Genomic DNA, 18,553 nt, shown 5'->3' on the forward strand with positions numbered 1-18,553 from the left:
GTACCGGTAGATCAGGTGACTCTCGCGTCCTCCGCCAAACACGGCAGTTGCACTCACAACACGTCGACCACGACACTCCTATATATAGCCTTTTGAATAGGAGGTGAGGACAGCATCATCTCGTGTGAAAGGCATTTTCCCCGCCAATGAGACCCCTCAACCGTGCCACAGACCCCAGACTCGCCAGTGACCCCATGGGGAGAGGGTGTTGTGGAGAAACGAGGTGAAAGTCGGGGGACAGTCCGAGATATCGAAGTTGTCGGAAACCAAGCCGGCGGGGTGGGCAGATGAGTTGCTATCAAGAGAATCGCCGTTGGCGATAAGAAAGCGCCTTCCAATCACCGGGGATTGAAGTAGTAAGTAGAAGTGATAGTACTTATAGAAGGTTGGGTGTGTATCATTGACAGTGTGAACAGGACTAGGACTCTTGAAATATGGCTACCCCCGAGATGTTGCCCACCCTCCAGTCCCCTCCCAGACCTTTCTCTTACAAGGAAGCGTTCATTCCCGCCCTGACAACGCAATGTCACGCCTCGAATTTGCTGCTGCTTCCCAACGGGGACCTGCTGTGCGCCTGGTTCGGAGGCAGTATGGAAGGCCGGCCAGATATCTGCATCTACCTATCGCGACTGCCCGCGGAGCAATCGAGCTGGATGCCGGCACAGAAGATCACGCACGATCACACGCGTAGCGAGCAAAATCCCATACTCTTCCTCAATCCGTCCGACAACCAGCTTTGGCTGCTGTACACCTCGCAGGATGCAGGCAACCAAGACTCGGCTATAGTCAAATATCACACTTCTACGGATGCCGGGAATACCTGGAGCGCAGAAGCGCACGTTCTTTTCCCCGAGCCGGGTACCTTCATTCGCCAGCCGCTGTGCGTGCTGAGTGACGGCAGCTGGGTGATCCCCATTTTCAAATGTCGGACGGAGCCGGGTGAAAGGTGGCTGGGTAACGATGATATTTCATGCGTGCAAGTTTCAAGGGACCAGGGCGCAACCTGGTCGGAGAGAGAAGTGCCAAACAGCTACGGGTGCGTACATATGGCAATTAGACAGCTCAAGGATGGATCCTTCCTGGGGCTGTACCGCAGTCGATGGGCAGATAACATTTACCTTTCGACCTCGGATGACGGGTTGCAATGGAGCGAACCAGTTCCAACAGCCCTGCCAAATCCCAATGCGGGTATCTGCTTCGACGTTCTGTCCTCAGGAAGAGTGGTGTTGGTGTATAACCATTCTTCTCGCAAAGACGCACAGAGCCGACGTGACGGACTATACGACGATATCGCCGATGGAGCGGGTGATGGTCGATCAAACCAGAAGAGCAAACATGCAGGCAAAGAGGCCTTCTGGGGCGCTCCAAGGGCACCGCTGTGCGTGGCCTGGAGCGACGATGGGGGCAAGACGTGGGAGCACCGTGTTCTGGAGGACGGCGATGGATATTGCATGACGAATAACAGCGAGAAGAAGCTCAACCGGGAGCTATCTTATCCAAGCATGGAGATTGGAACGGATGGAACGATCCATGTGGCCTATACTTTTTGGAGACAGCGGATCAAGTATGTGCAGTTGCAGGAAGACTTTTTTCAGCAATCGGATTAGACAACTTGTTACATTAAGAAATGTTAGAGTTTCTTCAAAATTGGAAATTGGGTTGAGAATGAAATTCATAAAATCTATAGTCTATATTCATATTTATGCAACGTCCGCCAACGACTTCTCCAAATCGACCAAGTGCTGCATCACCTTAACCACCCACTGCTGCTTCTCAGTCCCTGAGGGCTTGTACGGCTTCCGGGGCCAGAAGGCTTTCTCATCCGGGATGCCAGCAGCTGGGCCGGCAAAGTAGGCAGAGGCATACTTGGTCGGTGCGATTCCCTCCTTACACGCTTTCTCTGCCTGCGCGACCAGGCCTTGCAGCTTGCGTGCTTCGGCGAACTCTCCTTCCTTCCACAACGTGTACAGTCTGGCTACGCTCTTCGGAAACACGTTGGCGATCCCCGTGACGCAGCCGACACCGCCGCCACTCAGGCATGGGATCAGCCAGTCCGATGACCCGGCGTACACGGCGAATTGTTCGGGGGTATACTCCTGCGTGAGTCGAGTGACCTTGCCGGCGTTACCGCAGGTGAGCTTGGTGCCGACGATGTTTGGATGTTGCGCCAATTCGGACATGAGGTCGGAGTTCATATCGACACCGTTGCATACGGCGGGGAACTATGTAGATCGTCAGCCGGGAAGAAAAAGAAGAAAAAAAAAGGGGGAGCTAGAAGCACTAGTACTTACGCTGTAGATCACAATTGGAAGAGACGTAGCGTCTGCTACCTCACGATAGAAGTCGACAATAACATCCCGGGTAACCGCTTTGGCCCAGTAACTTGGCGGTAGCAAGAGGCCAAAATTCGCACCGGCAGCCAACGCATCCTCCGCAAGACGGACCGACTCGTTGGTCGACTGCCCGCTAATACCAGCAACGATAGGGAAAGTCGGCCGTTTGAGGTCAACGGCTGCTCTGCGAGCCACCTGCACGAGCTCCTTTCGTTCTTGCTGCGACAACAGCACGGCCTCCGCCGTGGTGCCAGCGAGCACGAGCCCGTCGATCCCGCTGCGGATCAAAAAGGAGAAAAATTTGTACGAGGCCTCAAGGTCGATCTCTTGTCGCGCGGTCGTCTTGTACAACGAAATCACCGGGCAGTAGATACCGGGAGGGATCGCCTTGGCCTTGGGAGCAATGGAGGAAGTCATTCTGTCGTTGTGTTTCCAGTTATGTACTATAATTATCGTAAACGTATGTAGTATATCTCACGTCTTCTTCAATGCGAAAGAGAAGACTCTATACCATGATAGCAAGGCAGCCGTCATATCAACCCCTCTCGCATGCTCCTTTTCCACACCCTCGGAATTATATCCAGCGCAACCCCCGTAGAAACCGAGATTCACACTCGGGGATGGCCCGACACATCGCGGGGAAGCTTCAGCGCACATCCAATAAAAGCAGACGTATTCTGGAATCCTGGTCCTGGATCAGCTGGGTGGGCCAAAACCATGGCAACACTCGTCGACAAATACGGGGTGACGCTTACGCAGCAGGCCTCGCTCCTCTTCCCCGCGGCATAAATAACGGACCTCCTGCTCTCAGTCGGAGAGGTGTCCGGTCCTCGAGACTGCCTCTGACTCTCTTGCAGCAGTCCCTCACACCATGACGAAGAGAAAACGGCTCTCGACCGACGTTGAGTCGGATACCTTGCCGGCGGTGCCTGACCAAGCCACGGACGCGTCACGTGGTAGCGTTGCCCATCGCCGTCACGTGTCCGTCACGGGGGAGGAGAATCACGTGATTGATATATTGCCGGGGATTACCCGAAAGATCACCGCCTGCGCTGCGTGCAGGAAGCAGAAGGTGCGTTGCACGTCGCAGAATACGGAGGATGCGGACAAGCAGGAGCCTGGAGAGCATGCTGACGGCTGCAGATCAAATGTGACATGACCGATGGCCCGCCGTGCGTTCGCTGTCGCCGTCGCTCGCTGTCCTGTGTCTTGAACAAGAGCCTCCAGTCGCTGGTCGAGGAGGTCAAGTACGTACTGGAAAAGCGCTGGGATGTTTTGCAGAAAGAAGTGCTGACTGGGGGCTTTAGGAACACTGAGCTTCTGCAGACGGATATTCGGAGTATCCATGAGACGCTCGAAGCAATCTGTCGGCACCTGAACCTCCATCGGCCTAAGCCGTTGGTATCTACGGCGGACACCGACCGTGCAGAAGAGCATGAGGATGGCCACAGCGACAATGAGCGAGACCAGCACGATCTCTCTGGCTGCGAGGTCTCGCCGCCAGACACTCCGTCAGCAGTGCAGGCGCCAATCCACACGTTTTTAGACATCGCCAAGCTGGGGAGCCCGGGCTCGTCAGAGAACACGCCCCCCAGTGCGGCCCGTCCACGTCGGCGGTCGATAGTGCCGCAGGACCTTGTCAGCAAGGGCGTCATCAGCCTAGCGGTGGCGGAGATACTAGTTGATCGTTACTTCACCCAGCTGGACCCGTATGTCTACGGAATATGTAGCGGGTTCAACAACTTCCAGCAGCTGCGGACGACGTCACCGGTCTTGTTCGCTGCCATCTGCACTGTCTCAGCGCTGCATGATCCGCACGGCCAGCAGGTGTACGAAGCCTGCAACCGTGAGTTCCGCCGGTTGGTGGCTCGCTCGTTGTTCGAGAAGCATGATACCGAGTACGTGCGGGCACTCTGCATCTGCTCCTTTTGGCTTTCCGACGCGTCGAGGATCTTGTCTAGCGATGCAATCCGTCGAGCTGCGGACATGCGTCTGCACCGCAGCTTTGAGCATCTCTGGGTGCCTTCTTCGTCACACCTACCCTTGGGTACTCCGCCGTCTACTGAGGTCAAAGACCGCGTCCGGCTATGGTATCTGATCTTCATTTCCGACGAACACCTCTCTATCCTCCACAACCGTGACCCGCTGCTGCGAAGTGACAAGGAGATCGCCACGAGTTGGGAGTCGTATCTCAAGCGTGATGATGCCTCGGACTCGGATGTCCGACTGGTATCCCAGGTCGCCCTGCTGTTGATTATGAGCCAGGTCCGCGACTTGCTCGGCTCCGATCAAGAAACCCGCCTCCCCCATGTCCTCGTTAACCAGATTGTGCAGTCCTCGCGCCAACTTGACAAATGGTTTACCAAGTTCTCGGCCTTATTCAAACCGGACCCATATATCGGCGATTTCCCGAAACGGGGTCTTCAGTTGCACTACCAGTTTGGCAAGTTGTACCTGGGCCATCAGGTTTTTAAGGGTTTGAATGGCGAGCCTATTCCATCGCCTTTCCTGACTGCCGCGAGCATGGCGCACGACGCTGCCGTTGCTATCTTTGAAATGATCATGAACGAGGAACCGCTGCAACGCAGCCTGGTCGGCATGCCGCACTACTTCCACATTATGATTGCCTTTGCTGGGCATTTTCTCCTAGAGGTTACCAAGAACTATGCAGTACAGCTGGGGATTCAGCCTGCACATAATTTCGAACTCATTAGGAAAGTCCTGGACCGGTTCCGCGGCACGCAGTGTATTGCGCAGCATCCAATCTGGCGGATGACGCCCGGACTGGAACGCAAACTGCTTGACTGCATGACGAGCATATCCGGGGGGAACGTGCACATAGACCATGGCTTGTCAGTCATGACTTCATCGGAAGGAATGGGGTATCCTGCCCGATCGGCCGAGAGACCAATTCATGGCCCGTTTACTTTCCCCGGAGATAACTTGGTGAACTCCATGGATGACTTTTTGTTAACGGATCTTGGCGAGTTTACATTCCCAGGGATGATGTCTAACGGGGTGTGATATGATTTGTTCTATAGAGCCACCGTGCACTAAAATACAGAACAGACTGGAAATGCCATATTGAAGAGATTGAGGATTCTCCTCTCTAACTTGTGCCCCGTATGAAAACTCCATGTCAGATAGCCTGCAGCGCTAACGGTCTATACGGCTCCTCGAGCATATCGAGCTCTTCATCCGTCAATTGCACGCCTAAAGCTTCGGTGGCAGCCTCGATTCGCTCAATGCTATTCAGCCCAACGATCGGACAGGCCCCTTTGCGCAACAGCCACGCCATCGCCACCGCGCTCATGCTACACCCTTTGCGGCTTGCAATGGCCTCCACCCTCGCGACGATCATCTGGTTCTGGTCGCCGACGAACCATTTCTTGGTCTTTTCGTCCTGGTCGCTTCGTGCTGATTTTTCGTGCCACGGTCGAGCCAGCAGGCCTCGAGCTAGCGGGCTCCACGGGATAAGACCGATACCCTCTGCTTCACAGAATGGGTTCATCTCGCGCTCCTCCTCCCTGTAAAGCAGATTGTATAATCCTTGCATGCTCGTAAAGGCAGTCCACCCGTTCATTTTTGCCGTGTACTGCAACCGTGCCAGCTGCCAGCAGTACATGCTCGAGGCGCCCAGGTAATGTACCTTGCCCATGCGGACGAGATCGTTCAACGCCCGCATGATCTCCTCCGGCGGTGTCTCGAGATCAAGCCGATGCAGTTGCAGTACGTCGATATAGCTCGTCTTGAGCCGGCGAAGGGACCCTTCCACCGCGTCGAAGATATGTTTCCGACTTAGCCCCATCTGGTTCACGAGCTCGCCGTCGTTGACGGCTGGGTTTGGCCGTGAGTCCAGGTCGTCTTCGAGAACAGGGTAGTAGAGTTTGGTCATGATCACCACCCTGCTGCGTGGAATGGCGTACTTGGCCATCGCGGTGCCCAGGATCGTCTCCGACAGCCCGTTCGAGTATGTGTCTGCCGTGTCAAACGTGTTGATCCCCATGTCAAACGCCTTCTTCACAAGAGGCAGTGACTGCTCCTCATCCAGCACCCATGGAGAACCCTGCCATGACGGATTCCCATATGTCATGCACCCGAGTATGATTTTGGACACTTTCAGCCCGCTATTTCCAAGACGCTGGTATTCCATCCTCCTTGACGTCGCCATACCCGTTGACTTGATCCACAGACTGTTTCAAATCTCCGACACCGTCTCGTATCACCCACATACCGATTATGAGCAGTCTTTTAACCCTCAGACGGGGTTTGCCCGATGTTGTCGCCGGAGACCTTGCCGAAATGTACGGCGTCCCGGAGTCTGCGATTTCCAGAAAACGGACATACCGATCCACCAAAGCTGGCAATCACAGCCTGTCACTTCTCTCTCACTGATCAGGCGCGATAACACACTATGGCTTGGAGGAGTCGTTGAAGGGTCCTTGTGAATTGTTTCTGTTCGACCGTCAGAATGGCTGCTTCCATATTCGGACTAGCTTCCGATTTCGCTCCCCGCAAAGGATCACGTGAGAGGCTAGACCTCTTTGGGAGCTATGTGTCATACTGATCGCTCTTATCTTCTGCGGTTTTCCTCCCACGGTCTTCGTTTGGCAAACACAACATCCTCGCTCCTCTCCTCAATCTCTTACCTCTCAATTGACTTCTCGATTGACTCGTAAAAATGAGCGGACAGAAAGCTGTTGCAGAGAACATGCTCTGGGGAGGTCGATTTACTCGTGAGTAGTGTTTGCTTCCGTGCCGTTTGGGTGGTGGTTCAAAGAAAGAAGCTGATCTCCCGCTGTAGAGGGCCTCGACCCCCTCATGGTGCAGTACAATGAGTCCCTTCCCTATGACCGGATTTTCTGGTCGCAGGATATTGCCGGGTCCATTGCGTTTGCCCGTGCGAACGCCAAGTCCGGCATCCTCACTGCCCACGAGTTCTCCGAGATCGAGCGAGGCTTCCGACAGATCGCCGAGGAATGGAGGACCAACACGTTCGTGGTGAAGCCGAACGATGAGGACATCCATACCGCGAACGAGCGTCGTCTCGGCGAAATCATCGGCAAGGAGATTGGCGGTAAGCTGCACACGGGTCGCTCTCGCAACGAGCAGATCGCTACCGACATGCGGCTGTGGCTCCGGGACGAACTGCGCAAGATCGACGGCTTCCTCTCGGACCTTATCAAAGTCTCCATTGCCCGTGCGGAACGAGACATTGACTACCTTATGCCTGGATACACCCACCTGCAGAAGGCTCAGCCGGTTCGGTGGAGTCACTGGGTTCTGTCTCATGCCACTGCTTTCGCCAGCGAGCTGCAGCGGTTGCGAGAGACGATCAAGCGGGTCAACCGCAGTCCGCTAGGCACGGGTGCTCTGGCCGGAAACCCCTTCCACATTGACCGTGAGCAGATGGCCCGCGAGCTCGGCTTCGACGGCCTGCTCTACAACTCCATGAACGCCGTTGCGGACCGTGACTTCGCCATGGAGACCATGCAGTGGGGTAGCTCGTTCATGCTCAAGATTTCTCGCTGGGCCGAGGACCTGATCATCTACAGCAGTCTGGAGTTCGGCTTTGTCCGTCTGTCGGATGCTTATTCCACTGGCTCTTCCTTGATGCCTCAGAAGAAGAACGCAGGTGAGTGTGAATAATACAGATTCTTGTTCTTATATCTGATCATGTGCTAATCTTCTCATCAGACAGCCTGGAGCTTCTGCGTGGTAAATCCGGACGTGCCTTTGGCCAAATGGCCGGCCTGATGTGCACAATCAAGGGCCTGCCCACCACCTATAACAAAGACTTGCAGGAGAGTGTTGAGCCCCTGCTCGACCACATCAAGACTGTCAGCGACAGCATCCAGATCGCTACGGGCGTGCTCTCGACGCTGACCGTCATCCCCGAGAAGATGGTTGCCGCCCTCGCTCCGGAGATGCTGGCGACCGAGTTCGCCGACTACCTCGTCCGCAAGGGCGTGCCCTTCCGTGAGGGCCACCATATCTCCGGCCGTGTCGTCGCGCTGGCTGAGCAGCACAATGTCCCGATGGACAAGCTCAGCCTTGAGCAGCTCAAGGGCGTTGACGCCCGCTTCGACGACGATGTCCTCGAGTGTCTGGACTACGAGCGGGCCGTCGAGCTCAAGGACGCTATCGGTGGCTGCAGCAAGCGTGCTGTGCTTGAACAGGTTGCCGTCCTCAAGAGCCTGCTTTAGAAAGTCGAGACAAAACAGGAAAAAAAAGGCACGATTAGATGGCTTTGTTCGGGTTTCTCATGTCATATATACTCATTTAATAGCATCATGAGCTATACGAATAGCATAAATAAACTGTACAGCAGGAAAGAAGAAGAAGCAAAAAAAAGAACGCAATCTCCAGGACTGCCCAAGTCTCAAGCCGCGTTCTCCTATCTTAATCCCAGACCAGCCCGCTTTTCATCACCATTCACACCCAGCGACTCATACTGCATAAAACTCATCACATGCTCATACTTTCCCACGGGCCCGGCCCTGATCTCCCGAGAACTCCTCAGGGAGTCAAGATTCGACCCCATCACCACCCCGTCAGAGGTAACTACCGTCCTCGCATTGGCTAGCGCATCCATTTCTTGGACTTTGATGCGCGGGATGCGGCGCCCATTGATCATTTCCCCTGCAGAGTCGGTCGACAATTCCGCTCGTGGGCGGTAGAGACCTGTATCTGATAACTCGGATGCGGCGCCAAGCACACCAGGCAGTTCGGCGAATGAAGCGGTATACCCTTCCTCCTTTTCATCGCCTTTCTCAACCACCGTAGGCACAGGTACAACAATAGACCTTGTTGTTGAGTCTGGGGGAGTGATTGTAATTGACACTGGAGCCTGGCTCGCTGGATCGGTAGAGATGAAGGTGGTATTCGCCTCGACGTATGCGTCTCTACCGACATCTTCGGGAGAATGGTAAGATGCTATTAGAAAAGAGAATGCGTCAGAGATGATTTTTCTGTAATCTGCCAGGGGGAAGCCTACGAATGAACAGGCTGAGAATGTCTCTGGTCCGGCGATTCCACCTTCCGTCTGTCGTCTGAGTGCTGCTTCCATTGTCGCTTTTCTCGGTCACGGAACGCCTTGCTTGTCTCTTGCGGCGCCGGCAGTAGAACAACAGAAGCAGCATGAGAATTATCACTGCGGCTGCCACTCCACCGGCTACTCCGCCAACTAGAGCTTTGTTCATCTGGTGCGGACTTGTAGCAGACCCAGTGCCTGTGTCTGACGAGGAGACGCTATGAGTAGCTGTACTGCTGGTGGTAAGAGTGGCCTGAGTACTGGTTTCTGAAGCCGATTGACTGGTTGACTCTGTCGTCGTTTTCTCTGCTATAGTCGTAGGCGAGACAAACGAGAAAGTGTTTACTACTGCCCCGGTGATCAAACTACTCGTGCTGGCCGTTGTTGTAATTAGGGTAGTACTCGTAGTACTCTTGGTGCTGCTCGTGGTGCTCGTACTGGAGGTACTCGTACTCGTGATGCTCTTGGTGGAGGTACTGGAGGTACTCGTCCTCGTGGTGCTCTTACTGCTAGCACTGGTGGTACTGGCGTTATCAGGACAAACCCCGTCGGTACACGGATTAGTCGAACAGCATCCCTCGAAGCCGCTTTTCTCACAGACATAATATGGGGCGCTCGCAGAACAGGCCTCGCGAGGAAGAATCCGAAACTCGCCCATGGCTATCTGCCATCGCAAACAGATCAGACGGGTCCAAAGACCAAAGATAGGGAGACGCGGTGGGAGCAAACGTACAATTATACCAGGATCGAACTCCATGTTCATATTAACCAGGAGTGCTCTCTTTCCGTTGTGTGACGTCCAACCCAGGCAATCGGGAACACAACGGGATACAACATGGAGACATGCCAGGGAAAAGACATGAGGAAGATAAGGTGGCCACGAACAATTCTTGGAGTTCGGCCATCTTCTTCAAGGCCCTTGAAAACTAAGAAGCCGTGGAGTCTTCTTTGTCAAGGACCCTTGGCTGGGTTATCGTTGTTTGCTATTCTTGGACTCCAAAGAGTTTGACAACCGAGGCAGCGGACAAAAGCCCGCCTGCACAGCCATCTTGCAGACTATTTCATCACGAATCTTTTATAGAGATATCTTCATCTATACAGATAAGTTGTAGTTGAGTTGAGCTTGCGATTCCTTCGAATGGGAGAATTGTCATTAGATGACTGAGCTGTCCACCGAGGATAGACTCACCTGTCAGTAGCATTTTTATATGCCCTCATTAAACCCACCGGAATCTCCCAGATCATTGATCGCCAAACAGGAGGTGTCCATTAGGCCGTCGAGTTCTTTGTTCTTGTCACGAACTAGGTACCGGGTCTCGTGTTTCATATCCCTCCCAGTCTTTGTCTCATTGACGGAATAGTCAACCTTGTGTCTTGGGTAGGGACCCCAATCTTGCAAGGGGCATTTAATAAACGAAACAAATTGCTTTGTCGGTTAAGCTTCAGGGTACACTCTTCGTATTGCTCTATAGGCGAGGAGTACCTGTAGTGGGTGTTGTCAAGATATGAGATGACACCTTGGTGCTCTGCTTTGCGAGAACGCTGAACCTCCATGAAACGGCGAAGAAATTCGGGGATTTTAGTTGGCAGAGGGGCCATGGGGGAGGGAGAAAGGTCTTCTTTACACAGAATTCCCATCAAGGCCTTGAATATGAATCCAGTATTTGTACAAACACTCAAAGAAACTCCAATTGTATGACAAAGCTAACAGATAGAGAAAAACGGCTAAAGTGAGTGCACCAACTCATCGCCTGGAAGAGACCAAAAAAAAGAAAAAAATAAATAAAAAGTGGTTGCTATACAGAAATAAGATATGGGGAGAAGTGCATATCTGGTCCACTCTTCCAGGACCATGTACCCCTCTCCCTCATTATTTTTCTCCGGCAGATGTTCCGTTGACTCCAAAATAAAGGGGCATGATGCTGGATATCTTTTAAAGGTCCACTACCCGAGGATAGCGGGGATAATCGAGGTGCCAGTCGTGTTCTTTAGAAAGAAATTCAAACTTTTCACTCTTCATCCCCCCCCCCCCCCCCAGATGCTCACAGTTCTTGAGAAGATCACTTAGTAGACACGCTTGAACGGAGGAACAGACTTGCACTCGGTCTCGTCAAGGGTGTTGTGCTCGACGGCACGGTATCCCAGTTCGACCTTGCCGTGGGGCTGCTTCTGCCAGGTAAGAGTATGCTTCATCCAGGTGGCGTCGTCACGGTCAGGGTAATCCTCGCGGGCATGGGCGCCACGAGACTCCTTGCGGTTGGCGGCGGCGACGGCAGTTTGGGTACTAAAAAAAAAAAAAAAGAGTTAGCGATTATGGACATTTGAGTGTGAGAAGAATACATACGCGCAAGTCAGGAGGTTGCGAAGCTCAAGAGTCTCAACGAGGTCGGAGTTCCAGATCATGCTGCGGTCCTTGGTGTTGACCTGGTCGAACATGCCATCGATCTTGGCGATCTTCTCGACACCCTCATCCAAGCTCTCCTGGGTACGGAAGACGCTGACATCGGTCTGCATGGTCTTCTGCATGGCCAGACGAATGTCGTAGCTGGACTTGGGGCCATCGGCAGTGCGGATGGTGTCGAGGTCCTGGATAGCCTGAGCACCAGCGTCGGAGCTGAGCTCACGGTGAGCCTTGCCGGGGGTGGCGGTGTCACGGACACGGTGAGACACAGCACGTCCGAAGACGACCAGATCCAGCAGGGAGTTGGCACCAAGGCGGTTGGCGCCGTGGACGGAGACGGAGGCAACCTCACCGCAGGCATAGAGACCAGGGACAATCTTGTCGTTTCCGTTCTCGTCGACGGTGATAACCTCGCCGGTGTACTTGGTGGGGATACCACCCATGTTGTAGTGGACGGTGGGCAGGACAGGGATGGGCTGCTTGGTGACATCGACACCAGCGAAGATGGAAGCGGTCTCGGAAATACCCGGCAGACGCTCGTGCAGGAGTTCAGCGGGGAGATGGCTGAGCTGGAGGTAGATGTGGTCCTTTTCAGGACCAACACCACGGCCCTCACGAATCTCCAAGGTCATGGAACGGGACACAACGTCACGGGAAGCCAGATCCTTGGCGGTAGGAGCATAACGCTCCATGAAACGTTCACCCTCAGAGTTGAGCAGGTAACCACCCTCACCACGGGAACCCTCGGTGATCAGACATCCAGCACCGTAGATACCGGTGGGGTGGAACTGCACGAACTCCAGATCCTGGTTGGGCAGACCGGCACGAGCGACCATAGCCTGACCGTCACCAGTGCAGGTGTGGGCAGAGGTACAGCTGAAGTAAGCACGTCCGTAACCTCCGGTGGCCAGAACAGTGTGATGAGCCTTGAAACGGTGCAGGGTACCGTCCTCCTGGTTGTAAGCGATGATACCGCGGCACTCGCCATCCTCCATCAGCAGATCGAGAGCGAAGTATTCGATGAAGTAGTTGGTGTTGTGGCGCAGGGACTGGCCGTACAGAGTGTGCAGAAGAGCGTGGCCGGTACGATCAGCGACGGCACAGCAACGGTAGGCTTGACCACCCTTGCCGTATTGCTTGGACTGACCACCGAACGCGCGCTGGTAGATGCGGCCATCCTCGGTACGCGAGAAGGGGCAACCGTAGCCCTCCAGCTCCCGAACACTAGCAGGAGCCTCTCTGGTCATGTAGTGAATGGCATCCTGGTCACCCAGCCAGTCAGAACCCTTAACAGTGTCGTACATGTGCCATCTCCAGTCATCCTCGTGCATGCTAGAAAAGGGAGGCACGGTCAGCAAAACGAACCTCTACACTTCCCCCGTTCCAAAATGCATTTTTTTTTAAAAAAAAACTTAGAAAAAAAAAAGAAACTTACTTTCCAAGGGCAGCATTGATACCACCCTGGGCAGCAACAGTGTGACTTCTCGTAGGGAACAGCTTGGAGATACAAGCAGTGTTGAAGCCGGCTTCCGCAAGACCGAAGGCGGCACGCAGACCGGCACCTCCAGCACCGACGACAACGGCATCGTACTCGTGGTCCTGACACCTGTCAATATCCCGATTCCATCGGCGTCAGCGGCGACTCAAGCTTACAATAATGGGGTATTTCTGCGAGATGTAGCCATTGGCCTCGCGGGCGCGCAGAGGCTGGTTTGCGAAGATCCGGGCTAAGATGGAAGGAGGATTAGCAACGGGGGAACTAGGAGACTTCGCGGGTGTCTCAGGGCGTACCAGCCGGACGAGTCGAGGAGAAGAGGCGTCTCTGGCTCAGAGCACGATGAACCTGCGAGACAACCAGTCGTCAGTACCAGGAGAAAAAAAAACCTATTCGCCGAGGGGCAGGACGGCGTCGAGAAGAAAGTCGAACGAACGCACCTTGGAGGCGGGAGCTAGGCTCCGCAAGCTCAGGGAGCTCATGATGGCAAGTCAAGTCAAATAAACAATGACAGGAATCAGCAGAGAACGAAACGCTCTCGTGCAAGGGGAGGGAGTGGAGTGGAAGAGCTGGCTGGTCTCTTTCTACCACAGGCTGAGTTCGATCTTCATCGATTCCGACGACCTGCGCGAAACCCGAAGCAAGCGGGCTGACATAATCATTCCTGGCTTGCCGACGGAGAAGACCGGGGCCGAGCGGGCCAATCAGGGCTCTTGCAGTGGTAATCACCTCGGGCGGCCGGCAGGAGTTGATTGGCTGGGGTGGGCGACGGCACGTGGTTTGCGCCTATACTTTTCCCGGCGGTGCTGCGACTCTTGATAGAGGAGGCGTTTCTCTGGCATTTAATTGATAATGGATGGGCTGTGGGGGTTACTGAAGAGGATTGCTATGAGATGGGGGAATTTCGCACGGGAAAACCTGAAATTGGAGGCATGGCTCTGCTCTACGCGGTGGCTTCACGCACCCAGAAACTCCCGACATTGTCCCGGCTAAAGTCACATGGTCTATGGTCACATGATTTATTAGTCACATGATATATATCACGTGATAGGAAGATGGTTTGTCCGTTGCTCCCGGTCATCACTGTTAATTACTGTATGAAAACACATCTACTCCAGCAGAATAGGTAGATTAATCCATTCATAGACCTAGTTAATAAGCTGATATGATCGTACATCCGTCCAACCATGCGATGCAACCCATGATGGTAGAAGAAGAGAGGTCGTCGTCGTCTAATTGTACTGCATGTATGTCGCAGTGGAGTTGAACTTCAGATTACCCTTGATCACCTTGTCCACGGCAGCCAGGAAGTCCTTCTCGGTCGCGACCTTCCGCCTGGCCCGGATGGCGAACATACCGGCCTCGGTCGCAACACTGCGCAGCTCGGCTCCCGTAGCGTTAGGGCACAGGCGCGAAATGAGCTCCCAACGGATGTCTCTCTCCACCGACATGCTCTTGGCGTGGATGCGAAGGATGTTGGCACGGCCGTCGACATCCGGCAGCGAGAACTCGATCTTGCGGTCGATTCGACCCGGACGCATCAGGGCGGGATCCAGGGTGGATGGCCGATTGGTGGCGAACATAACCTTGATGTTACCACGGGCGTCGAATCCATCCAGTTGGGTGATCAGTTCCAGCATTGTTCTCTGGACCTCATTGTCACCGCCAGCGCCGTCGTCGAAACGTGCACCACCGATAGCGTCGATTTCGTCGAAGAAGATGATGCAAGCTTTCTTTGTTCTGGCCATCTCGAAAAGCTCTCGCACCATCCGCGCACCCTCACCCACGTACTTCTGCACCAGCTCACTGCCAATGACACGGATGAACGTGGCATCTGTCCGGTTGGCCACGGCTCGCGCGCAGAGGGTCTTGCCTGTCCCGGGCGGTCCGTAGAGCAGGGCACCTTTGGGAGGGTCGATACCCAGGTTGACGAATCGTTCCGGCGACAGCAACGGCATCTCAACAACCTCTCTCAGCTTCTCGATCTGCTCTTTGCATCCACCCACATCGCCATATGTGACATCGGGCTTATCCTCAACCGTCATCATCGTCACGCTCGGGTCGATCTTGGGGGGGAGAGGCAACATGATCTGGTACTTGTTACGGTCCACACTGATCGATTAGTACGATCCATCATGGTGAAAAAAGCAGAGATCGATGCACTAATCCACTTACCCAACTCTCATGCCTTCTTCGATATCCGTAGGACTCACGCGTTCGCCGAGGTTCACCACGAACTTGGCAATCTGCTTGACGTTGATGACATATTTGCTCTTATCCGAGTCTTTTTCATCCTGAATGATTTTCGTACAGCGCGCGACTTGCAACGGTTGCTCCTCTGCCATCCGCTGTCGGTCCGCAGCAACATCCCACAGATGCGGAGGCGCCAGGCCTGTATCGGATTCCTAGCCCCAGTCAGCGATATTCCCTCCCTCCTCCCCCCATCTCAACACATGCAGCTCGGGACCCATACTTTTACCCCAATCTTCTCATTCACACTTGCTTGCTTGTCCTTGATCTGCTTTTCCAGGTTCTTCAACGCAGCGGCATAGGGAGCAGCACCGTAGGTCTTGAGCACTGCAATATCCCTACACATCCCAGTCAGCCATCCCATCCGCTTTCTATCTCGAAAAAGCTGGCCTCCAAGAAACTCACTCATCAGTCAAAGGCGTAATCTTCTTCTCTGGCTCGTCATCATCCGCGAAGGTCTTGCGGTACTTCTCCCAGTTCTCTCCCGTGGCGCTAGGCATGGTGAGAGTTGTAGGCACGGCAGCCGGGGCAACACAAGGGATGTTTGCGTCCAAGTAAAGATAAAAACAGATGAAGCGTCAGCAGAGAAACTTTCAGGACTATCGAAAAGCAATATCAACCGGCGTGCGTGGAGTAAGATTCAGCAGAAGTGACGAGTTGTTGCTGATGAAGCTCCGGCTGCGAGTTGGCGGTCGAGCTGTCCGTCACCGACGCTAGTGGCCCGCCAAGCATCCCGAGCACCCAAAGAAACAACTTCAGAAATTCCCCGTCGGGTTTGTGTCTTCGCCAACGCCACCTTCAGAGCTGTCTTACGCTTTCGTTGATCTGCTGATCGGGAGATTCTCAATATGGCGACCGCTGTCTCCCAGGGAGGCCTTGGCAACAGTGCCTTTAAGGTAGGTGAAGAGCGCAGCAGACTCGTGTGGGCTGGGTTCTGATAGCGAGCAGGACAAAGAGAAGCCCATGGCGGTGCGAACCTCGAATATCCTGGCTGCTAGAGGTGCGTACGATGATCTACAATGTATTACGACTTGGTTTCTAACGGTAGAGCAGCGGTTGCGGACGCCATCAGAACGGTAGGACTTGGTTTTGAGGAGGTTGAAATCTGAATGAGGGGCTAACAAGACCAGTCTTTGGGGCCGAGAGGAATGGACAAGATGGTGAGTGAATGAGGTTTATTATTTTTTTAACCTTTTCATTTTCAATGGAACTAATATATGAGTAGATTCAAACACCCAAAGGAAACACGATCATCGTACGAGTCCTCCGTGCCCCTCTGGCGAGTCTATAGACACTGACCCTGACACCCCGCAGACCAATGATGGAAACACCATGTTGAAGGATATGAGTGTGATGCACCCTGCCGCCAAGATGCTGGTTGATCTGAGTGCCGCCCAGGACGTCGAGGCTGGTGATGGAACAACCTCCGTCGTTGTCATCGCCGGTAGCTTGCTCGGGGCCGCTGAGCGACTGCTGACCAAGGGCATCCACCCCACCGTCATCTCGGAGTCTTTCCAACGAGCCGCCGCTGCCGCTGTCCAGATCCTGCATGGAATGTCTCGCCCGATCAACTTGACCGACCGTGGTACCCTCCTCCAAGCCGCGTCGACCTCACTCTCCTCCAAGATCGTGTCTCAGCACTCTGGTCTTCTCGGCCCCATGGCCGTCGACTCGGTGTTGAAGGTCATTGACCCCAAGACAGCGGACAATGTGGACCTGCGGAACATCCGCATCATCAAGAAGGTTGGCGGGACGATTGACGACTGCGAGATGATCGACGGGCTGGTGTTGAACCAGGGAGTGATCAAGAGCGGCGGAGGTCCCACACGGATTGAAAAGGCTCGGATAGGTCTGATTCAGTTCCAGCTCAGCCCGCCCAAGCCTGATGTATGGAATTGTTGCATTTCCTTTCTGTTTAATGATCGTATCTCTGGTGCTGACTGCGACTGCCTTCTAGATGGAGAACCAGATTGTCGTCAACGACTACCGCCAGATGGACAAGATTCTCAAAGAGGAGCGTCAATATATTTTGAACATGGTGAAGAAGATTCAGAAGACCAAGTGCAACGTTCTTCTGATCCAGAAATCGATCCTTCGTGACGCCGTCAACGAGCTGTCTCTCCACTTCCTCTCTCGTCTCAAAATCCTCGCGGTCAAGGACATTGAGCGCGACGAGGTCGAGTTCCTTTGCAAGAGCCTCGGCTGCAAGCCCGTTGCCAACATCGACTCTTTCACCGAAGACAAGCTGGGTACTGCCGACCTTGTGGAGGAGGTGCAGGCCTCCGGTGCCCGCTACGTCAAGATCACAGGCATCAAGGCCCCCGCCACGACGACCAACCAGACGGTCTCGATCGTGGCTCGCGGTGCGAACAGCCTCATCCTCGACGAGGCCGAGCGCTCCCTGCATGACGCGCTCTGTGTCATCCGTTGCCTGGTGAAGAAGCGTGCTCTTATCGCCGGTGGTGGTGCTCCTGAAGTGGAGGTAGCCCATAGCCTGGCCCTCCGCGCGCGAGAACTGACCGGAACGGAAGCCATCTGCTGGAAGGCCTTTGCGGAAGCCATGGAAGTCATCCCCACCACCCTTGCGGAGAATGCTGGTCTCAACTCCATCAAGGTCGTCACCGAGCTGCGCCACCGCCACGCCCAGGGCCAGCACAACGCCGGCGTCAGCATCCGCAGCGGCGGTGTCAAGGACGATATCACGGAAGAGAACATCCTGCAGCCTCTCCTGGTCAGCACCAGCGCCATCGAGCTGGCTGCCGAGACGGTCAAGATGATCATGAGGATCGACGACATTGCTCTCTCCAGGTAAAAAGGAAAAGTTGTATATGAAGGCTGTCTATCATCACGAATAATTCCATATAAAAAATAAGCCGCGACTTGAATAGAATATTCCTTTTGCCTTGATTTCTACATAATTTTTCGTCCAAGTAACAGTATTTAGACCCTTCAGCAATTCTCAACACTGGGTTATCATCTACTCCATATCCCTTAAGGAGATAATTCTGTTGATTTTATTCAATATCATGCCAAATAATATT

General features: G+C 54.1%; 9 protein-coding genes across 9 annotated transcripts; 4 read left to right on the forward strand and 5 right to left on the reverse strand.

Annotated features, from left to right (window-relative positions):
* Positions 1–301: 301 nt before the first annotated feature.
* On the forward strand, positions 302–1,658 carry ASPZODRAFT_92515 (hypothetical protein). Its single transcript, XM_022730446.1, has 2 exons — positions 302–356; positions 417–1,658. The coding sequence occupies exon 2, from the start codon at positions 435–437 to the stop codon at positions 1,605–1,607; it is 1,173 nt and encodes a 390-aa protein (XP_022582688.1). The 5' UTR covers positions 302–356; positions 417–434; the 3' UTR covers positions 1,608–1,658.
* Positions 1,652–3,230, reverse strand: ASPZODRAFT_112777 (hypothetical protein). The gene is made up of 2 exons (XM_022721048.1): positions 2,292–3,230; positions 1,652–2,222 (listed from the first exon to the last, which is right to left on the reverse strand). The coding sequence occupies exons 1-2, from the start codon at positions 2,748–2,750 to the stop codon at positions 1,701–1,703; spliced, it is 981 nt and encodes a 326-aa protein (XP_022582689.1). The 5' UTR covers positions 2,751–3,230; the 3' UTR covers positions 1,652–1,700.
* ASPZODRAFT_1536236 (hypothetical protein) lies at positions 3,026–5,415 on the forward strand. Its single transcript, XM_022725998.1, has 2 exons — positions 3,026–3,580; positions 3,641–5,415. Exons 1-2 carry the CDS (start codon positions 3,489–3,491, stop codon positions 5,355–5,357), a joined length of 1,809 nt encoding a protein of 602 aa, XP_022582690.1. The 5' UTR covers positions 3,026–3,488; the 3' UTR covers positions 5,358–5,415.
* ASPZODRAFT_130129 (hypothetical protein) lies at positions 5,021–6,965 on the reverse strand. Its single transcript, XM_022722434.1, has one exon. The coding sequence runs from the start codon at positions 6,502–6,504 to the stop codon at positions 5,473–5,475; it is 1,032 nt and encodes a 343-aa protein (XP_022582691.1). The 5' UTR covers positions 6,505–6,965; the 3' UTR covers positions 5,021–5,472.
* Positions 6,941–8,540, forward strand: ASPZODRAFT_130130 (hypothetical protein; the record flags this gene model as incomplete). The annotated part of the gene is made up of 3 exons (XM_022722435.1): positions 6,941–7,069; positions 7,138–7,968; positions 8,031–8,540. Exons 1-3 carry the CDS (start codon positions 7,045–7,047, stop codon positions 8,537–8,539), a joined length of 1,365 nt encoding a protein of 454 aa, XP_022582692.1. The 5' UTR covers positions 6,941–7,044.
* Positions 8,541–8,730: 190 nt separating this feature from the next.
* On the reverse strand, positions 8,731–10,123 carry ASPZODRAFT_14332 (hypothetical protein; the record flags this gene model as incomplete). Its single annotated transcript, XM_022724903.1, has 3 exons — positions 8,731–9,269; positions 9,331–10,030; positions 10,100–10,123. The coding sequence occupies 3 exons, from the start codon at positions 10,121–10,123 to the stop codon at positions 8,731–8,733; spliced, it is 1,263 nt and encodes a 420-aa protein (XP_022582693.1).
* A 1,263-nt stretch (positions 10,124–11,386) lies between these two features.
* On the reverse strand, positions 11,387–13,862 carry ASPZODRAFT_130132 (hypothetical protein). The gene is made up of 6 exons (XM_022722436.1): positions 13,703–13,862; positions 13,559–13,610; positions 13,421–13,494; positions 13,203–13,366; positions 11,711–13,099; positions 11,387–11,650 (listed from the first exon to the last, which is right to left on the reverse strand). Exons 1-6 carry the CDS (start codon positions 13,742–13,744, stop codon positions 11,431–11,433), a joined length of 1,941 nt encoding a protein of 646 aa, XP_022582694.1. The 5' UTR covers positions 13,745–13,862; the 3' UTR covers positions 11,387–11,430.
* A 559-nt stretch (positions 13,863–14,421) lies between these two features.
* On the reverse strand, positions 14,422–16,169 carry ASPZODRAFT_130133 (hypothetical protein). The gene is made up of 4 exons (XM_022722437.1): positions 15,918–16,169; positions 15,736–15,850; positions 15,438–15,667; positions 14,422–15,374 (listed from the first exon to the last, which is right to left on the reverse strand). Exons 1-4 carry the CDS (start codon positions 16,010–16,012, stop codon positions 14,495–14,497), a joined length of 1,320 nt encoding a protein of 439 aa, XP_022582695.1. The 5' UTR covers positions 16,013–16,169; the 3' UTR covers positions 14,422–14,494.
* A 191-nt stretch (positions 16,170–16,360) lies between these two features.
* Positions 16,361–18,324, forward strand: ASPZODRAFT_14335 (hypothetical protein; the record flags this gene model as incomplete). Its single annotated transcript, XM_022724905.1, has 7 exons — positions 16,361–16,408; positions 16,461–16,512; positions 16,566–16,588; positions 16,643–16,672; positions 16,738–16,767; positions 16,827–17,399; positions 17,470–18,324. The coding sequence occupies 7 exons, from the start codon at positions 16,361–16,363 to the stop codon at positions 18,322–18,324; spliced, it is 1,611 nt and encodes a 536-aa protein (XP_022582696.1).
* Between the last annotated feature and the right edge of the window lie 229 nt (positions 18,325–18,553).

Source organism: Penicilliopsis zonata, assembly GCF_001890105.1.
Source record: "Penicilliopsis zonata CBS 506.65 unplaced genomic scaffold ASPZOscaffold_4, whole genome shotgun sequence".
NCBI classification, from domain to species: Eukaryota; Fungi; Ascomycota; class Eurotiomycetes; order Eurotiales; family Aspergillaceae; genus Penicilliopsis; species Penicilliopsis zonata.

Coding starts and splice junctions, on each gene's coding strand:
- ASPZODRAFT_130133 (XM_022722437.1), bottom strand. CDS start 16,012: ATGCCTAGCGCCACGGGAGAGAACTGGGAGAAGTACCGCAAGACCTTC. Junction 15,851..15,917: donor ATTACGCCTTTGACTGATGA/GTGAGTTTCTTG, acceptor TGGGATGTGTAG/GGATATTGCAGTGCTCAAGA. Junction 15,375..15,437: donor GAAGAAGGCATGAGAGTTGG/GTAAGTGGATTA, acceptor CTAATCGATCAG/TGTGGACCGTAACAAGTACC.
- ASPZODRAFT_1536236 (XM_022725998.1), top strand. CDS start 3,489: ATGACCGATGGCCCGCCGTGCGTTCGCTGTCGCCGTCGCTCGCTGTCC. Junction 3,581..3,640: donor TCGCTGGTCGAGGAGGTCAA/GTACGTACTGGA, acceptor TGGGGGCTTTAG/GAACACTGAGCTTCTGCAGA.
- ASPZODRAFT_130129 (XM_022722434.1), bottom strand. CDS start 6,504: ATGGCGACGTCAAGGAGGATGGAATACCAGCGTCTTGGAAATAGCGGG.
- ASPZODRAFT_92515 (XM_022730446.1), top strand. CDS start 435: ATGGCTACCCCCGAGATGTTGCCCACCCTCCAGTCCCCTCCCAGACCT.
- ASPZODRAFT_130132 (XM_022722436.1), bottom strand. CDS start 13,744: ATGAGCTCCCTGAGCTTGCGGAGCCTAGCTCCCGCCTCCAAG. Junction 13,495..13,558: donor CTCCTCGACTCGTCCGGCTG/GTACGCCCTGAG, acceptor CTTCCATCTTAG/CCCGGATCTTCGCAAACCAG. Junction 13,100..13,202: donor ATCAATGCTGCCCTTGGAAA/GTAAGTTTCTTT, acceptor TCCCTTTTCTAG/CATGCACGAGGATGACTGGA.
- ASPZODRAFT_112777 (XM_022721048.1), bottom strand. CDS start 2,750: ATGACTTCCTCCATTGCTCCCAAGGCCAAGGCGATCCCTCCCGGTATC. Junction 2,223..2,291: donor TTCCAATTGTGATCTACAGC/GTAAGTACTAGT, acceptor CGATCTACATAG/TTCCCCGCCGTATGCAACGG.